Source organism: Corapipo altera, unplaced genomic scaffold (genome assembly GCF_003945725.1).
Source record: "Corapipo altera isolate COAL_440 unplaced genomic scaffold, ASM394572v1 2b, whole genome shotgun sequence".
Classification (NCBI taxonomy): domain Eukaryota; kingdom Metazoa; phylum Chordata; class Aves; order Passeriformes; family Pipridae; genus Corapipo; species Corapipo altera.
In genome coordinates, this window is record NW_020884874.1 from 19,791,976 (window position 1) to 19,813,089 (window position 21,114).

Sequence of the window (21,114 nt, forward strand, 5' to 3'; positions counted from 1 at the left end):
TGTGCCCCTGTCTGAGCCTGAGCTGTGGCACAGGATCATGACTACTCTTGGAGTTGTGCCAGGCAGGGGTTTGGTGCATGCCATCTGGCACATGCTCCAGTACAACCCAGGCTCAGCATGGGCCAGCCTGTACATGGATAAGAGAAATGAGCATCCTACCGTTCTGTCTGCCATTCCTTCAGTCCTTGGTCCTTGTTGCTTATTAGTTTACATGTTCTCTGTCTGGCCTCTGGAGTGGTTTTCTCCAACCAGCTAACTTTTTACTTGAGAAGATGGGAATTATTTATTCAGACACCACATTACCTCTTTCCAGATACTTCCTCCTGTGACTGGAGTGTAAATCCTGAGCTAAAATTGTATCACATCAAAACTGTAGCTGTCCTATTTGGATAGCTCAGGAAAGAGATCTCAAAGGCTAGGTTTCAGCTGGCCAGAGGATATTGTTCTGCATAGCTTTGCTTTTTTGTGTGTGCATCAGTTTATTACATCAGAATGTAATAGTTCCCCATATAAAACTATCATTTTCCTCCATCAAATCAAATCAATCTTAAACTTCAGAGTGGAGAGATGAGGTGAAAGGGGAACCATATGGAAAAAAGGGCTTCCCGTTACTTATATTTTCAGTGACAGCCTGCCTGTTTCACTGCTCTGAATCTGTGTTTTGTAACTGAAAAATCTCCTGAGCACAGGAAGGGTGAGCTGGAAGCTTATGCTGAGGTAAATAACTTAGTATGTTCCCCTTCCCCTGAGTTGCCTTGATTTTTATTTATTTATTTTAATCCTTGTTGCCTTTGGACAAATCAACTGCATGTCCAACGGGAGAATCCAGAAATGGCTCCTAGATATTATTCTGTGTTTTATCAAAAAATGTAGAAATCCAAATTAATTTTACCTTGTCTTTTAATTGTGTCGAGGAAATTACATTCATTCCCAATAAAAGTCAGAAAGCAGTGAAAAATTAATGTAATGTGGATTTATGGCCAGCTGAACTGTACTAAAATAGACAGTTTTCAGTGGTTTTCTGGAAACCACATTAAATGACATTATACTGAAATAAAATGTCTCAGTCAATCAGAAACCAGCGAAACCACGCAGTTACTGACTTCTAAGCAAATAATAGTTTTCAGCAATTATACAGCATGACAATCCAAGCCATCTAAATTCGTGTGTTTAGTCATCACCAGAGCAAACCTAAACTTTTCACCTTTTTTTTCCTCAGGCAGGAAAAGAAAATATCAGATTTTTTTTTTTTTCTGACCAAGGAACCCTTGAATTTGTAAGCAATTATTTTTCACAGTATTTAGTCATATTTTCTCACTAGACCCACAAAGAACAAATCCGCATATCCCTTTCACTAAAACTATATCTGCTTATTACTACAACAATAGCATTATACTAGATTACTAAAAGCTTTGGCCTTTGGCAGTTGCTCATGCAGTGAGAAAAGAGGGAAACATAGATTTAATAAAGACAAAAAATACCTGACTCCTAGTTGCTAGGAAGCACAGAGAAGCTCAAGGTGGCACACAGTCATAGCCAGGAGGATGATAGCCAAAGCCTAACTGGGGAAATAGGAATGGGGGGTGGGGAAGAAGTTGCAGTGCTGTTAAAAGAAATGTCTTTTTTCTCTAGCTGTGAATGGTGTAAGGAGGCAAACTACAGTGCTGGCCTTTGTCACCGAACCTGCTTACCCACGTTCTCAGCTGAGCTCTCTGCATCAAGTGTATCCGAGGCACTGACACTGTCTGTCTGTCAGACAGCTCCTGTAAAGTAATACTGTCTGCATGAGGGTTTTTTTTCCTGGTATTAGATATTGAATAGCCAAGAGAAGGACAATAGGCAGGAAAGCAAAACTGAGATACAGTCACAACCAAAACTGAGATACAGTCACAACCAGTGCCACTTTATGCCTCAAAGAATTACCTAAGGAGTCCCATCCTCCGCAAGACAAGCAGTTTATTTGAAATCAAAAAAGCTATTTGTAGGGATAGGTGCAATTGCACAAGAATTTGTGATGGAAATCTAGAACTTGTTTTGCTTAGGAAAACTACAAAATGCCTTTTCAAATGGGTTAGATGTAAAGTTGCAAGCTATTTTTCTCAGTGGTATGCAGAGATAACATGTTTGCAGACATGTACAAGGCCTTGGGGGAGGGGGGGGGGGGGGGGTGGGGGGGGGGGGAAGAGACTGGGGGTGCAAGGAACCTGGAGAAGGCGGGGCATTTCCTTTTACCCGTGAAGGTCCGGTGTGTGCTGCATCGTAAAAAAATGATCCTTGCATCTGAAATAAACCTTTTTTTTTCAATCCTTCCGCTGCCTTGGCATTCTTGGGAAGAATACCTGCGTATGTTTACCTTACATTATTTAAAAAAAATCAGGCATGTTTTTTTCCCTGAAATTATTGTTGCTTCATACTGCAGGGACCCTCTCCACACTCCAGTTATTGCAGTCTCTGGGTAGAAGTTATTTCCCTGTGAGCTTGAACTCATGCCCTGAGAAGCTGCGTGATGATATTTAAGCTTGTAATGAATAATCCACAAGGAATCTACTACAGTCCTTACTGTATACTTACAGTTCTGCAAAGCTGAACTTTATGATATTTTTATTTTTTATTACCTATGTGGTATTTCTTAACATGGTAGAAAAACTCTAATGTTTTAATTCTTTGTTTCACTAAGGTTCCTTCTTTTTGATACCTTCTATCTGACATTGATAATAGACTGACAAAAGTGGGGTTTTTTTGAATATCAATGTGGCATTATTTTGCTTCTTTCCATTACTTTTTTAGTATGAGTGTTGACACTCTACTTACAAATACATGAGAAATAGAAATTACACAGCCATAATCCCCCTCCTATCCCCAAATGGTTGCAAAAATTTAACACTTGTTTTCTGTATTGTTAAAAAAAAAGGCAATAAAATAAAACTCTGAGGAGCATTTGCTGGTTTTATCAATCTAACATGACATTTTTTCCTTCTTCTTAGCACTGTATCAGGTTGCTTTCCAAGTTACAAAAGGAGGCCTCAGAGAGAGTGGGAAGGAGGTCTTGCTAGTGTCCAGCAGTATTATTTGTTTTTAACTGTGGCAAGCTCCCAGAATTCACATGCTGGAGGGGCATTTCTGCAATATTGTGCCTAGTATAGCAAAAGTTCTGCTATTTTGGCCATTTGTTAAGCTTGAGAAGATATACAGGAGGTGTTGGTGAGCTGGGGAAAACAAGAGGGGCAGTTGTCTCAATGGAATAAATTTATCTCATTGGTTTTGCTGTTTCTTCCTTACCTTTTACAGTGACAAAAAGATGGCAAAGATTGCCATACACAGTAAAAGCACCTGGAAAGGAAAATACTGTCTATTAACCTGTATTTTGGAGTTGATGAAATAATTAGAAATGTTACTTAATTGAAGAGTGCTCCCAGGGTGTGTGCTGTGTTGCACTATTTGTGGAAATCTTTTGTGGAACAATGTTGGGAAGTTTTTTGTTGTGTATTTATACACTTAGACACATCTGTGTGTATATTTATTAAAATTATTAAAAGTTTGCGTGTAGCTGTGTGTTAGTGTACATATATTTGTATGCATGTGTACATTCTCTGGAAACCTGTCCATCATCCAGAATCTCTCTCTCTCCACCTTCTTTCTTACAGCCCACTGTGTTCTTTGAAGAGTGTTCAAGGGTTGGTGAAACTTATTTTTAATTACATTACTTACAGTTCCTATAGGTGCAAGTAAATATGAAAAATATCTCACGTAACTATGAATGTAATGTGTAAAATTTAGTTAAAAAAATCCCAAACAATCAAAACACTAAGAAAAAAAACCTTTATAGTTATGATGTATCTATGTTATTGATTGTTTTAAACTTTATTGCAGATTTTATGTAGATTTTATTGAACTAATAACTTTTGTGTATGTGCATCCATTTTGATTTTTTTGTCAGCATGAAAGGCTTGTATGAGCTAGTTCAGACTGCATGTGAAAGAGAGGTAAGCTCGCTAGTCCTGTTCAGAAAGTGGCTGAAAGACCAGGCTAAAAAAATATATGTGGGAAATGGAAAAAAAAAGACTCTGCTTGTCTTCAAAACAGTGTAGTTGGTCTGAGAGCTGAGCTGACAGCAGTAGGAAACAGTTTTAGCCGAGTTTGAACAGCTCTGTTACCCAACTTTCATATTGTGCAAAAAGTTAATTTTAAATAAAGGGAAATTCCCCATTTGTTTAATTTCTGAAGCTCCAAGGTAGCTGTCATCCTAATTGGACAAGGCTCCAGAAAGTGAGAAAGTTTGGGATATGTAAGAACTGGGGTTACGGCAGGAGAGGTATAAGAAGAGCAGGGGGGGAAACTAACAAAAAACCCCAGAACAAACAAAACCAAAGCAACCAAACAAAAGTAATAATACTAATACTCCTAATAAAAAGCATGTATGTTTTCCACAATGAAGTTTTGTAAGATTCTTCTAAAGAAAGTTGTGCAGTGAATTTCCTACCAAGGAATTTTAAAAAGAAAAATCCTGCGAAATCATTTTAAATTTTTTTTATGATTAATTTCTAAACTGAATGAAATAATTCCAATTTCAATAGCCTTTAACCAGTCCTTCTTTCAGTATTCCTGTAATTTGGATTTTGCAGTAAATTCTTCACAGAGAGGAATTAGTATTTTTAAAATGTTCTGGCTGGGATTTGAAGTTTTCACAATAGAATATTTATTCTTTTATAAATCTTTGACAAATTATTTCATGCTTTTAGTTTTGTTGGTAAAAAAGGTTGAACTGTAATTAAAGCAGATTATGTTGCAGAAAGTTTTCATTTTATAACATGATCTCTTTCAAGAAGAAAATTATCTAAATGTAATCTTGTAGAATTAGTGAATAATCAACAGAGTTGCAAGCTGTGGAAGGACCCAGCTCACAGTCCACGTTCATAATAGTTAAATTGGAAATGCAAATGGATAACAGAGTTATAACACAGGTTTTCTGAAAATAGATTTTAACTCTACTGAAGAAAAGTGGTGCACAAATGGATATGTGATTGTAATGAAGGGAAAAAGAAAAAAAGAGGAATTTTAAAAACATAACCGTAGAGGCAAGGCTTGAGCTTTTTACTGTTGAAATAATACAAGTTAGAGTTATACAGAAATACAGAGATGGAGTTGTTAAATGGGGCAGTCGTATTTAGCCATACTTAAACCTTCCTGTGCAAGGTTGGGTCATCGTGCTTGGCTGTGCACTTCGGTGGTCTGGGGTGTGGCACAAATTCTGTTCATCCACCCTTGTAAAAGTGGGACAGAAGAGGGTGGAATTTTTCTTTTTAGATGCTGTTCCTTAATCCGCATCTGAGCATAGGCTAACCTTTGAAAAGATGTAACTTCAAGCCTGGGAACAAAAATTGCTTTAATGGGGAAGGCCCAGGGTTTCCACACAGCCATATATTTGATACAAACCTGCTTCAATGTGGTACGGTTGTCCACAGGTTGGAGTTAAAGCCCACTGAGAACTAGGAGACTGTTTTGTGAAATGGGATGTTTTATAGACTTTTCCAGTAAGCCTCTGAAATGATCCACTAAGCATGTGCAAATACCAATTTTCAAAGACTTTAAGCATAGCCAAAGCAGAATAAAAGACAAATTCATCTTGCCAGGTCTTGAATTTTTGCTCAGGAGCTGGCAATCATGCAAACCTTCTTCAAACAGTCAAGAGATAATTAAAACATCTTCTTAGCAAGTAGTGTGTTTCCTTCCAAAATTTATCTTTTTATACAATTTAACATTTTACATGATTATTCTAAAAAGAGGTCTGACACAATGCAGGAGGGGGAAGACTAAAGCACAAACAGTTATGTGCCTGGCAGAGAAGCAAAATATGTAAAATAATGTTGTACAGTGTAGTATTTTAAGCAGATTTATCAATAGACTTTATTATGTCTGAATTGAAATACATTGCATTTACTGAAAAACATTCTTTAATAAATAGCTGCATAAACTTAAACATATTAATTGGTCTTTCAGAGATCTCCCTTTTAAACTTTTTTTTAGTGCATGAAAGCACATACTGAACCTGCTTCTGATTAAGTCAGTGAAAGCAGTACTCTGATAAACATTTAGTTTGACAAAATGAATTCAAGATGTTGGAATTATTTCATCCATTTTACTAGGCATTTTTCCTGAATCCTCCATTCACTGAAAGGTAAGATTTTAGTAAGTCTGTTACATCTTCCTGAGAATTTTTTAGGCTAAAGGTAAACTAAATGCATCCAGAAAGGTGAATTGAATGACATGTGTTACACAGAAAGTAGTGTACTTCAATAAGTAAATCACATAGGGATATATTAAAGTAATCCCTGTACTTGCTCACACGGGATGGAGCACCTAGGATAAGTAGAGTATGCACATGGTTCTGTGAAATTTTTTATTGCTTTGGATATTCTTTTTTTCTTAATAGACTACCAATAAGTGCAAGATGTGTTTTACTCATACAGAGAAAATGTCTGTGAATGCACTACTTCTAAAATAGTTTTAGTTAATTTAACTTGCCATGTCTGTGGGCTGGGATGCCATTTGTTATAGAAAACAAATTAGGATGATAAGACTACTTTTCTACACAGAAGGTTTCATACTGGCTTGGAACAAAAACTATTCCTTTTACAAAGTTTGATTGTTTATTTTCTTTGCCAAGCAAATGAGAGTCACTGGACTTAGTCTTCTGATTAAGAAAGTCTGATATGATTAAGAAAACCTGATTCATTTGAGTGTAAAAAGTGCTTAAGATGGATATTTCTTATATACACTAGCTGCATAAACCAGTAATTTTGCTTATCAAATACTGCTGAAGTATTTGCATCTGTGGTGATGATATATGCCTGTCTGAAAAGAAATTATTATAATTTTTTCATGCTGACCAAGAAAAAAAAATCAGATGTGAACTTTCTAAGCTGGAACTGCCCATTAGATATCTGTGGGCTGATCATACTTCCACAGGAAATCATGGCATTTAAAACTGCTAAGTGAACACGTGGGGAGCATTACACTGTATATGCAATGAAACATGCATTGTTTATTTCATTTAGCATTCTTCTGCTCCCTTAAATACATACAAGATGGAAACTCACGGAATTTTTTTAACCTTTAGCTGCTATCCTTGTACCGAAACTACTAAACAAAAATTGACAGACTTGTAAACAACTTGAGTTCATTTTATTTCATCTAACACTGATCACATTTCCAGTAGACAATAAATATAATTCACTGCTGACAGATGTGTAGAAATGTGTATACAACTAGATGAACAAATTGGGTTCAATGCAGTTCAGATCTCAGTTTATGCCTTGGCATTTCCTTGAATATGGCTGTAAAATTCTTACCTACTGATGCATGGCCTCCAACAAGATCAGTTTTTCCCTGCTCATCCAGACTGCTGCTGGGAAGGCTATCCTGCCAGTGGCATATTGGTGCGTCTCGTGGTTGACATAGGCATTTACTTGAGTAAATGGGATTCTTTATTTCATGTGCCTTTGGGTAAGGCCTTTGTTCATTTTCCCAGTTGAGATGTAGTATTTCCTACATTTTCTTGAGCATATTCAGTACATGAAGGCTCTGAATCTATATCTTGGGTTAAATGAACGCGATGTGAGGAAGGCTGAAGCATCCAGGAGATCAGCAGAATTAGGAGCACAAAATGGGAGATAATTTCATTCTCTGGAGGGAAGAAATGTAGATTCAGATAGCAGACTCATATTTGATGGAAAGGTAGTGGGGTTTTGTTTGGCTTTTTTTCCCCACAGAGGGGGATGTGTAGGAGCACAGAATATAGGTAATTTCAAAGTGAAACTTGGAATAAATACTGAAGATGCTGGGTATTGCCTCAACAATCTGCCACTGATTGTCCTGGTCACAATATGAATATACAAGAGCCATTGTTCTTACTGAACTATCCCAACTGTTCATCTCTTTCCTAGCCATCTCAGCCTTGTACAGTGTAATTTGGCTTTTACAGCTCTGTGAGACAATCTTCCTGTTGGCCTTTGCAGTATACATATGGTAAATGCTTCTCCTGTTGCAGATGGGCTGGCCATTTTGCTTATATATAGCAAAAATGTTTCTTTGGGGGAAAAAAATCTGTCTAATTTATAAATGAAGCAAGGAGTAAGTGAACATACACTGCAAATTGGATTACAATTACTGGTTAGACAAGAAATGTTCCTTGTCTGCTTTGTCTGCAGAAGGCAGATCTGTTATCTCTGCTTTAAAGCCATCTACAGGCCCCCAGTGTAACTGTGATCCTGGAATCCGTTGCAATCTAATCCACTTGAAATTTTGCAAGCTTCCTAGAAATTACTCAGAACAAAACAAGGATAAGTGATCTAATAAGAATATACATATTTGTAAGAGTGAAGAATCTTCCAGATGTACATGAAAGTTCTTTTCATTCGCTTGTATGGCCTGTACCTGTGATTTAGTGTGGATGCAGTGACTGCTGGTGGTTGGAATACAGATAGCAGGAGGCAGAAGTTCCTATTTTGACTTTCTGCAATGACTGACTTTTCACCAAATTTCTCTATTTTCTTCTAAGAAGTACCTATTACCTGAATTTGTCCATTCATCTCTCCATCTGTTCATCCATATATATGCACTACCTCATGCACATCTTTTACAAGCTCTTTGAACAGTTTCATAAGCCTATGTCACTTCGTAATACCTAAAGGAAAAGAGAAAAATACTGGCATTGTTGCTATTCATATAAAATTATGAGCTACTTTCCTAGATTTGGTAAAAAGCAAAGAAGATGTCAAAGGAACCTGTATTAATTTATTAATCTGACTGCTTTGCAAACTCTCCATATAAAAAAAAGTTATTAAAGAAAAAGCAGATAATAGTAATACTATAGTAATAATAGTCCATAATACTGTCATCTTCTTTTTTAACAGGTCTATGGAAATGCAGGATCTAGCCAGTCCTCATAATCTTGTTGGAAGTAGTGATGCATCAGGTAGTTCCAAACTGGATAAGTCTAGTCTTAGTAGCACATCAGTTACAACAAATGGAACAGGAGGTAAGTATAAGACACTGCTGGCACATACAAAGTTTTGGCTAGTTTTTAGTCATATGCATTTTTTAGCATAATTTCAAGAATTATATATACCCATTTATAAGTACCCAACAAGAATTATGAAAAAATGGCAGTCATAAAAGTATAAATCTCTAATTCTAACCACTTCTTCAGTTTGCACCAATTGAAGTAAGAGGCAGCATTGAAACAAGTTACAAAGGTGAAACAATGAAAGATTTGGAATGGTTGACTTGAACACAGTGTTAAAGGCTTGCTTATACCTGTTGGTAACTTGAAATAAATTACATTTTCTGTGTCATATTTCATTGATGAATAATAATTTACTCTTACCCCCTGAACTACATAGGTAGTTAGGTTAAATTAAAATCACTGTCAAAAGAAGTACATCAAAATTAGGCTTAGGTAATTTTTTTCATGATGAATTCCATTTCTTGGGAGGTAATGGAAGTTTGTCATAAAGACATTGTTACCTTTTCCTCAGAAGTAGCTGGTTATTACTGCTGTAAGTTTTACTGTAGGGACAGCACTATCATGCAGCTACAACACAGATGTTCCAATGCTTTCAGATAATCGGTTATACTATAGCTGAATTGGAGCAGTGGGAGGCAGAGTACCACATTCTGAGGTGCAGTCTATGAAAGTGACGCCATGGATATGAGTCAAGCTAGAGTTTCAGCCTTCTTTTTTAGAGTTTATACATTGCCATCTATTTTAACAATTTACTCTAGGAAAATTTTTTGTTTGTTTGTTCTTTCTGACCACAATGTAGAGCATTTTATTCATTTATCCCTATTTTAAAAAAAGTCTGTCAGTGTGAGTAAAAAGTGTATGTGCTTGTGAGAGTAACAGAGCTCTGCAAAGAAGGCTTGAACCACATTTTTAAGTAGAATACTTATTCCAGCAAAAAAAGAGAAAACTTCAAACATACCATTAGAGAACTCGAATAACTAGATGCCTCTATATTATACATGCATAAATAAACCAGTTAAAATAATACCCATAAAAACAATACAGTGCAGTTAAAAGACTTAAGGCACTTAATTGCTTTGAGGACTTCTCAGGTACACTGAACAGACATTGGGAGAATGAACTGCTATACCATTCCTGTTCTCAACAGGAGACAACATGACTGTGTTAAATACTGCAGACTGGTTGCTGAGTTGTAGTACTCCCTCCTCTGCCACAAGTATGAGAGACCCTGGTACAGTGCATGTGTGTGGTGGTGTGTGGTGGTGTGTCTCTGTGACTGCTGTGTGACATCTCTCTTGGTTTGCTCTGTTCTTTTGTTATGCCATTTGAACATTCTCGTGGGGTTTTCTTCCCAGTCCTTTTTTTCCTACCCCTTCTAAAAGGCTTTTCCCACAACCAGGAAACTGGTAGGAAGTTGCAATAAATAGTTATCTTACAGTGCTTTGAAAGTAATTTGATGAGCAAGGAGAACTTAACCCACTTATAATTAGCTTAACTGTCTACATGCTCTGAGAGGCTGGGATTGTCTCGTGGTGTTCAACATTGCTGGGAATAGCCAGTAGTCAACATTAGTGGAAGTCAGACCAGTGGAATTTTCACAGAATGCCCATTTACTTTTCTTTTGTTTTTAAGTACAGCATTGCATGATTACCTGAGCATTATTGGTTGATGTTATTGTTACTATTCTACTACAATACTAATTATTAATCAAAGCTTATGTCTACTGTGCTACTACATGTAGCTTGCAACTTTACAAACATTTGGCTAAATTTTCCAAGCTGTTGTTGTCATTTACGAGTATTTACTGAGATGTATTAGTAATTGTCATGAGTTGTAATGATTAATAATAATTCTGTATGTGACACTGTTGCAGTACATACAGGATTAATCATATCTGTAAATGTGCATCACTGCGTTTCTCTACAAGTCATTACAAAGGTGCTTAAGTTGTGCAGTTTTGGACTAAAGTTAGGAAGATCTCAAAACCTTTCCTTTTAAAAGAAACCCTCTGAATTAGCTTGCGTTTTGTAAAACACATCCACAGAAAATTTACCAGAAAAAAAATTGACTTGAGTACAAAAGATCATTTGCACTAGAATAACTCATTCCATGTGAATGTTTCTGCTCAATTACAAGAAGTTAAGTTTAAGGAAGGACTGAGCTAACTTAGTCTGTCACCTCAGTTAACTGTTCAGTACATTCAGATGAATGTGGAAAATAATAATTTAAGTACTAATATTTTAATCAGACTTATACTGCTATCACAGCTATTGCACTTGCTTGTCCTGCCTCATGCATAGTAGTAGCACCTCTTGCCCCTAAAACTCTGCATTCATTTTCAGATCTTAAGATAGAGGGACTCTTTGGGGAAAAAAAAGAGGCCATCAGATTAATAGTCGTTTTGGTCTGCTAAGTCCTTTCTTCAAGTAAAGACTGTATATTATAGAAGCTGTCGCCTGCTGGGAGCTGTATTCTGAGTTAGTCTTAGAATAATGAAGTTTGGATGAGATTCCTGGAGGTCAGTTGGGCCAAACACTGCTCGGAGCAGGGCCAACTTTGCTGTTAGATCATGTTGCTTAAGGCAGTGTCTAGTTGAGTGTTGAGTGTCTCCAAGGAGTAGGTGCCACAGCCTCCCTAGGCACCTGTCCCATGGCTTGATTATGCTCATGGTAAAAATTTTCCTCTTACATCTAATTGAATTTTTCCCTTAGTACAGCTTGTGTCTGTTTCTACCTGTTGTTTCCCAGGACACCTTTTGAGATGAGTGTACCTTTGTCATCTTTGAACCTTCCTAATAGCTGCAGGCAGCAATGAGCTCTCACCTCAGCCCCCTCTTCGTAGGACAGAAAAAAACCAGCTTCTTCTATCTCCTTGTCCATCATATGCCCCTGCACCTGATGATGGTGTTAGCTCTACCCTATTAGCGCATCATGGTTTTAGCCCAGCTGGCAGCTAAGCCCCACAGAGCCACTTGCTCTGTCCCAACCAGAAACAGGACACATGCAGTCTTCACTGTTAGCAGCACTGAAATGTATTTCCAGTTAGAGATTGCTTTTCATTTTATTTTTACAGTTTCAATATGCAAAAAAAAAAAACAACAACAACAACATAAAAAACCCCAAAAAAACTAGAAGTAAAACTAATCAACACTTTAAAAATAGAATATTAAATGTATAGTCTTTAAAGTATTCATCCAAAATGCTGGTTAAAACTTGTAGTGTCTGCATTATATCTAGGATAGTTACCATAGTAGTATCAGAACCTTACTGTCATAAAATCTGAGTGCAACAAAGTAGAACTGTTTAAAATCAAGCGCATATAAAAATACTTTTTACATGTATTTTTCAACAAAACACAGTGCCAATATAATGTTTTTCCTCAAGTTAAGTGCAGGAGAGAGGTTTTTTGTTTTGATTCTTTGCTGCTTGACAGGGACAGAAAATAGATGGTGCCTCTTGGTGCTGATGGAAGTGCACTGCAGCTGGCATTAACCAGAACTAGACACAATTCTAAAGTAAACATTTAAATTCATTACTGAAGCTTTTGTTAAATATAACAGTTAAACACATACTGTCTTTCTAAATGCAGTACTCAACGTAGGTTTGTAGCTTGGTATGGGCAATAGTGCCCATCTTGAATAGAAAGAGATAAAGGTACTAAAAAGTACTTTTTTTCATGTGGGTAGGTGTCCACACTTTGCAGAAGTACATGAAGGCACCCATACGTAATAATCAGAAAATAAATTTAATTACTTTTCATGCTTCAGGCAACCGTACATGTTCCATATAACTGAGAGGTTCAATGGAGGAAATAATTTTGTGACAAATGACACTTAAGCTTTTTCTTGATTTGTGTTTAATTGATCTGACAAAAATAAAATCACATCTTTCTCATATAAATATAGAAATGGGAATGATGGATTACTCTTATGAATGACTTTGTTCATTTTGGGTAATTTTGTCACAGCTTTTTTTTTTTTTTAATGAGAAGATAATAGCTAGCAGAATGAGAAGGAGTGCACAACAGCTTGAAAAAATGCGGTTATAATTCTTCCCTGATGATGCCATATTGAGTTAATATCCTCCTGCTTGCAGGGAGACTATATGAGTGTGGTAGTTTTACTAAAGAAAAACAGTAATGAAAAGAAGTTTACTTTCAAAAGACAAACATTCAAATATTTTTTAAAGATACAGCTTAAGCAAGAAGATGCTACTTAGTTTGATTGGCACTAGGGCACCACCAATGTGGCAGGGCATTCTCCCTGTCTCAGGGACAGATATATCCCAATTCATCTGCTTGATCTAAACAGGTGTAGGTCAGTTGTCCAGTTGTAGATGTCAGTAGCATCCCACATGACTTACTGAAGTAAGGTCCATTAAGCAGTGTGACTGGAAATGGGATGTGATTTTGTAGGAGAGGTAGCTCATGCAGGGCTCATCACAGCAGCTGTATTGGTAGCTGTGCAGTTCCCAATGAACAGCTTGCTGTGCTCACAGACATGAGCAAGAGTAGCAGAATGGATCTGCGGGTTCTGGACCTTCTCCCCATGAGAAAACAAAATCCTTTATTTAGCTCATCCACTACCTTTTCCTCTACAGACTGTAAGAGGGATGGTGAACTTGAGGGCAGCTCAGGGTGTTCATGGAGTAAATCAACCTCTGGAAGCACCCCTATGTCTCAACTAAACATGAAGGGAGATTAGCAGGCACCTTTTATATGCTTAAGTTAGGTAACTTGAATCTGAGCCATAGTTTTTAAATATACTACCAGCTCAGAACATGAAATTCTCGCCTTTCCCATACTGCTGCCAGTGAAGTCAAATATGGATGCAGTGATGTTGACAGATGAGAGCTTTGGTCAGCTTAGCTGATGCCCCTCAGAAGCATCAGGTAACCAGCTGGCAGAAAACACCTTTCCTTGGCATGTGTTAGACCTGCTGAGGGGACTCTGCCAGCCCAGCTGTCACAGCAAGGGTTCTTCACAAATCCCAGACTGTGTACTCGGAATTTCAATACCTGGCATACAACTGTGGCAGTAGCCTGTGCAGCTCCTCATTGTGACTTCTCTCTGTGTCCCTGGGCACCTACCAGTCCTGTGATATCTGTAAGCATGTTGCTGATATATATGTGATGAATGTTCATGCCCAACCCTAATTGACCTTCACAAAGAAATTATAATATGTCGAGGGTTTCCATATCTGTCAGTCAGGCAGCTGTTAAAAGCTGCAGTGTATTCTGTACTGCTGTTTCTTACCACATCAATTAGATGTGGTGGTTCCCAAACTCCATTACAAAAGTCCATGCCAAATGTTCTGTCCAGGTAACATATTAACTATAAAATCTGTATTGCTTCTGTGGTGCTTTCAGTTATAACTTGGATATTAAGACCACATGATGATCTGTAAGAAGTAATTTGAGTTTAGAGTGGACCCAAATGTTTGGTAACCTCTGACTTAGAAGCTGACTTGTGGCTACCTTTTGTGTCCTACTCTAGTTCTTTGGCTTTTTTTTTCTTTCAAACTTCTCTCTTCCTTTATGGAAAATTGCTTGCTGGTAACCTAGCTCAAAAAGGCCCCCACAGACTCTGTAAAAGGGGAAGGGGAAAGGCAACATGCTGGCACTGTGAAAGTAATTTGCTTCTATATGAGCATGAAACCATATTATAATTGTTTTACTTGTCAGGCAAAACTATTTTTGTTATGTGCTACATCCCTTGACAGCTAATGTTTCCTTCCTCTCTGCTACTCTTAGGGAATTGTTAGAATCAATTAAATGTAGGTTGAAATCTCCCCAGAAGATATTCCAAGTGCTAAGACCAATAGCTAGACAAATAGACAGATGAAAAGCTATGCATGTCCATTCCAGACAGAGCTGGTATAGATTGTCTCAATTTGGTGATAGAGCAAAGGCTAAAGCTGTTGCATGCATGCTTGTTCTAGCTGGACTACCGCTAGTGCGACTGGTATGAGGACTCCAGTACAAATTTAGAAGTAAAATTTCATGTCTACTTATTCTTCTATGTAGTGTCTCTTCTTGCAGTCAAAACAGAACCCATGAACAACAGTGAAACAGCAACAACAACTGGAGATGGATCGCTTGACACTTTTACTGGGTCAGGTAAAGCCATAATAAGATCACGTTTTGTTAGATGCGCATTATTGTAGCATTTAATAACATTCACTATTGAACATTTCGCTGCATGGAAGCAATTTTTAAAAAGCTACAATAAAGTAACATTTTAATACCTAATAATAAAAATAATAATAACTTTTTCATTTTTGTAAGTGCAGCTCTGCAGTTTACATGAGGTGGGATCTTAATGAAGCTTTCATGATTCCTAAGACGATTGTTGTATGCAAAAATCTTATAGCAATACTGTTATTGTAGTACTGTAGAGTTTTTTCTCAGGGTTAGTCGTGTATGATCCTGGGAGGAAAAATGGATTGTATTTGTAACAGCCATGCTAATTTGTAAAATATAAAATCTTAAGGGTTATGTCTCATTGCTAATTGTTTTACTCCTATGAACAGTGTGTTTGTACAAATGCTGACCAGATTACCATAAATTACTTTCTTTCCATTACAGTGAGCTACTTTCTTTCCTTGAAATCGAAGTTTATATTTTGCTTTAAATAATCATAAGGTTCAATTACTTCTTAAAAAAATCAAACAAACATCACTTTTTAAGTATATCCCTATAAATTACTAAAATGTGATGAACTGTGGAAAAGTACAGATAATCTGCCTTCGAATCATTAAGTTGAATCCTGCTAATAATGTTAACAAGGAGAGGAGGGAGAGTAAATTTTACATCTGAAAATACCAGTTCAGTAATGCTCGACTGAAATGTCCATGAAGCCAGGAATCACCACTCACACTGATGCTATTACTTTGGTAGACTTAGGTAGTCAAACCATATATAAAATATTTTGGAAATCACAGTGTTTCTGTGTAATTAAATTTGTTTTAAAATGAGTGTATGTTTCTGGAATTGTCTTGTAGGCATCAGCTATACTCCAAAGTTGATTATTCTAAAAAATATTTATAGCAAATATAATGCTTGAAGAAAAGGTCATTAGTGAGATTTAAAGCAAGTGTATACTGTTTCTGATTAGAAAAAATGAAAACAGATTATAAAATGTCCAACCACATATATGATTTTGTCATTGTCAGTGAAATTTTATCAGCTTCTGCCATGTATGTAAGGCAACTGAGTTATATTCCGTGTGTAAAAGATGGCTAAGGCAACGTTGGGGTACTAAAAATTGCAGCCTCCAGTTCGAGTTTAGATAGTTAAGTAACAGCCTGATTTTCCCAGGTGTCACTCACCCATCAGCTTCTGCTGACTTCAAAGAAGTGCTGAGATCTCTACACTTTGGATGTTTGAAAAGTTGGTGCCTCCAGAAAAAAAAAAAAAGACAGGAATTTGAGCCTTGCACAGTCCTTTTTTGCCTGTTAAGCCACCTGCATACTCAAAAGAAATATGAACCTGATTCTCAATTTAGTCCACAAGCTCAAGCATTAAATGAGTACAGTCATTCGCAGTGGGAAATCGATAGTCTGCCTGTCTGGGTGACGTGCAGTCTTCATCATCAGAGCGAGGCGCAGATCTGCCTTGACAATGCACCGAGCCTTTCATAAAGATTGAATGCTTTACTTTCACACTTACCTTTTATTGGTACTTGCAAATTGGACAATTTCATTGACTCTAGGTTTGTGGGAGAAGTGCTAAAGAACAATAAAAACTCAACAAAACCAGTATTTCTCTTGATTTTTTAACCTAACTGGTTATTCGAGAAGTTTCATGGGTTGCCAAAGACAGTAAATACTGACTAGTAGGCAGATATCAGTTCAGATGAGCCAGCTGCAATGCATAACAAAGCCCAACACTGAACAGTTTGGTTTTTCTTTACAATCAGGTACATACGTGTGTTATTCCCAACTATGACAAAGTGATAATGCTCGTACTTTCCTGCAGCTCTCAGAGGACCCGTGTGCTCATTTTGTGAGGATGCACAGACACATAGGCTGCTGTTATCTACTCTGTCTTGTACAAGCATTGGTCAGAAGCACTCAAGTGTTCTTCGTTGAGTAGGGAAGGATTTACGTGTATTCTTAAATATTTTATGACATCAGACATGGATGAAAAGAGAACTCCTGGAACTGAGACTCTGCCATGCAGAAATCCTCTCTTTCAAATACTCTACCCATTAAAATTGATTTTCATGCTCCAAGGGCAGTCAAAACATGTGACTTGTCCTGGAACTAAGCAGAAGGCTGAACAAGCCCTGTGGGGTGTAAAGTAATCAGCTCTGTCCCTAATGACCAGCTGTAACACAGAAAGTGTTGGTCAGGGTGTGTGAGGTATAGGGTTGGAGAGACAGATTAGACTCCACAGAAAACTGTGATTCTGTTGATTGAAAAGTCAGAAAGATAAAGTGTGTAGTAGGTCTCTTGAAGTTGGAGTGATAGTTGCCCTAGTGGTCGTGGCCAGGCCATTGGGACTGGGCATGCTCCTGCTCAGGGCTACAGTTCAGGTGTTGCAGCTCACAATCAGGGCTGCAGTTCCCCTGTCCTGCAGAGCTGCCCCTGGGAGAATCCATGCCAACCCTCTTAGCATGGGTTAGCCAGGTGAGGAGTTGCACTGTGCATCCCCCTTCCTCCTCCTTTTTCTTCAAAGAAGAACATTTGGTAAATAATATCAGTGTACTCGGTTTGAAGCTTTGTGGTTCTTCAGTAGACTCCCACCGGGGTAGCATTCACAGGATATGGGGAGGTGCACAGCCTTGAACTGAGATTTTCATACACTGTGAATTTGTTGCAGCTGCTATACTGTGAGTGCATGCATTCTTGTGTATATATTGCTTACAATAGTGGATTTAATTTAAGAACTGTTATTTTAATGGAGTGGAGAGAAAGATACTTGTTGATCTCATTATCCTTTTTACTTAGGATTTATTACACAAAAAAAAGGATATAGAAAACAGTTCCTGAAGGCTATAAAGGTGAAGTTAGGAAATGTCTGTTTAACTGCTGTTTAACCAACATTTGGTTGACTTGTGCATAGAGATTGTGATGTTATTTAAGTGAGATCCTTTTAACCTAACTTTTTTACATGGAATTTTCCAGATGTGTAATGAAAAAATACAAAACTCCAACATATGTTAATATACTGAACCCAAGACATGTTATTTAAACAGTTAATGGTCATTTAAATCCCCCACAGTCACCTTGGCCAGTTGATCTGAGAGAGTTACTGGTAAGGGCTGGCTGTCAGCCTTCTTGTCCCCTCTGTGAAACAATGCTACTGGGGAGTGCAATATGCCCTCAGTGCCATAGGGGAACTAGAGAGATCAAGGGTCTTATACCTGCCCTGAAAAACATTCCTCTGATAAATTCAAATAGTAAAAGCTTAGGAATATTTGACTTTTTCAGAGAAGAAACAATTTTGGTGGGTTTTTGTTGTTTTAATATAAGTAACACAAACCAGCATTTAGCCCCATTCATTTAAATGGCTATTTACAGTGGCACAGTTAGAAAACCCACAACAACCAGCCTTCACCATCTCCTCCATTTCCACCAGTCCTCAGAAGTAGGGTTAGGAGGTAGTCAAAGTTAAGTTTGATAACCCTTTGAGTTACTAGTTTGATCTATGAGATACAGATGAAGTCCACAGACTCCACTCAGTCATAATGTTCTCTTATGGTAGGCCTTACACCCTGTGTTTCTCAAACACCTTATAGTGTAAAATGTAGTACACAAATTGCTGGGACAAACTACAGAGAAAGAGTGAAAAAAACAGATTTTTTTAGTCTTACCTCTTTTTCTTCCTTACAACTGGCAGTATCATTGGGAAAATTGGAAAAAAAGAAAGAAAAGGAAAATTTAAAACCAGACATATTCCAAAAGTATTTTATTTTGCAGAAAAAAAAATAACAGGTGGGACAGGTTTTTTTTTAAAAAAACATTAGGTTTTGATAGCTCAAGTGATCTAAATTAATAGTAATTAATTTCTTTTGTAGTTTATATAGGGTGTGGTGGCGTGGTAAATGTACTTTAACCAAACTGATTATTCAAGTGAACTCTTATACAGCAAATGATCAGACAAAAAGTGGAGCAGTATGGGCAAAAGTGATCCAACAAGCCAATAATGGATCACAAAAGTTCCTTGCCCTGAGAATCACCAAGGTCACTCTATTAGCTATTGCTTGACTTTAGAAAGGTCACAGAGATACGAAAGGGAGAGTAATTGCTCTTTGAACCTTAAATAACTAAGAGCATCCTTTAGAGTTCTATGTTGATAGATGCAGCTATAGGTTTGTCTAGCTCTGGGAATAGCTGCCTGCACATGTAGCGGATCATTCTGTGAGTTGAGCTTAAACTATGGAAAGGCATTCTCAAAAAAAAAAAAAAGAATAACCACACAAAATGAAATTTAGCAGATTTCCATCATGGGCAAACCCTCAATACCTTTTCAAACAGCAACTCTTTCGTGAAATCTGATGGCACATGCTTTAAAAGTTATTATCCAGTTCTTCTTCACTTTCAAGCCATACTCAACTGCACATTTTAAAAAGAAGTTAATTGTTTTTCTTCCACTGTATTTTCCTTTTAAGTCCTATGCATTCTAAATGCATTTAAACTAGCTTTAAAAATATCAAGCTCTGCATATGTTCACAGCAGTAGATCTGAAAGACGTTAATTAGGCCTGGATGTAGAAATATATCATGTTTCATAAAATAGTTAGGAACCTAAACCTATTTGTCACTTATATAATTCTGAATGTTCATTTCTACTACCATTACGAATAACTCAGGAAGAGGGTACACTTTGAAGTACAACTATGATTGATTAGACTAAAGAAATTCCAGTGCTTCGTTGTGTACTACTTTAATCTTTTGAAAAGTGAATGAACAGCAGATGGCCTAATAAAGACACTCTGTATGTTTGCCCAGTATGGATTTGCTCTGAAGGGATTGGTTCAACACTTTAGAGTACGTATATTTGGAATACATCTGTCTTAGTCAAGACAGATGGCTAAGGGAAAGAGAAACTTCCAAACACTTGGAATTAATCCAGTGTGAGCATCGCTTCTGAATGAAATTTTAATTGGTTATGACTATTGTTCTGTTAGCTTTCTTGGAAGAATGCAGCTGTGAATAGTATAGAAATACACAATTTGGATGGCTACTGAACAAGACTGTTCATCCATACTTCACAGTAAAAATATTGTTGTTAGTGAATGTATTCTAATCTGCCTGTTAATAAAGAATGATATTTGCTTTCTCGTGATCAGCCCAGTGTCTTCCTAAGCTGACTAAAATTAGCAACAGCCATATAAAACATGCTTTTCCATCCAGTATTAAAATTGAACTTGTTAATGTGAGCCTTTAAAGATATATCTATGTTATCTCAATATCATATGTTAAATCACAAGCTTCTTTTTAACTATCCCTTTTAATGCAGCTTGCAAATTTAAAGGATCTATGGTGTGTGGATCACAGATGATGTATGAAATACATACCTCTGCAGTATACTCAGAAACGTGTCAGTCAAGCTGAAAAAGCACAACACCCCCATGCTAACTAGAGGGTTCTGCACAGCAATGATGATTTACAGTTTTGGGTTTTTTTTATTAAGATGTTGCAGTTCAAGGGACATCTGCTTCCTTGAAAAGCTGTGTATTTCAGTAAGCTTCTCTGTTAGTGCTGCTGCATTAGTGTTCACACTGTTTGGATGTATCGGTCTCATGGTGTTTCTAACTGCTACTCTTGTTTTCTATTTTGCAGTAATAACAAGTAGTGGCTACAGTCCAAGATCGGCGCACCAGTACTCTCCGCAAATATATCCCTCCAAGTTAGTGTCTGCACCTCTTCTAGTCTTTTACAGGGAATTGACCTTGGCTGTAGGCAGTTCTGTGGTTTGTTGCAAACAAGTGTTCATCAGCAGAAGAAACAGAGAAAAAGGAAAATTCTTAAGCCACAGTACTGGCTCCCTCTCCAACTTTTTTTCCTCATTTGTCTGCAGAGTAAGATCCTGCTTTGCGCAGTATTGCTGCACAAGAAATAGCCTTGAATATCTGCACACAATA

General features: G+C 37.3%; 1 protein-coding gene across 3 annotated transcripts in view; it reads left to right on the forward strand.

Moving 5' to 3' along the window:
- EYA4 (EYA transcriptional coactivator and phosphatase 4) overlaps window positions 1-21,114 on the forward strand; it is a 148,462-nt gene that overhangs the window by 89,635 nt on the left and 37,713 nt on the right. For 2 of the 3 annotated variants that reach the window (XM_027633854.1, XM_027633856.1), the window contains exons 4-7: window positions 8,913-9,037; window positions 10,173-10,241; window positions 15,049-15,141; window positions 20,813-20,879. In XM_027633854.1, coding sequence (XP_027489655.1) covers window positions 8,913-9,037; window positions 10,173-10,241; window positions 15,049-15,141; window positions 20,813-20,879 — 354 coding nt within the window. Of the gene's footprint in view, window positions 1-8,912; window positions 9,038-10,172; window positions 10,257-15,048; window positions 15,142-20,812; window positions 20,880-21,114 lie in introns of all 3 variants that reach the window. The other variant, XM_027633855.1, reaches the window with a different exon arrangement.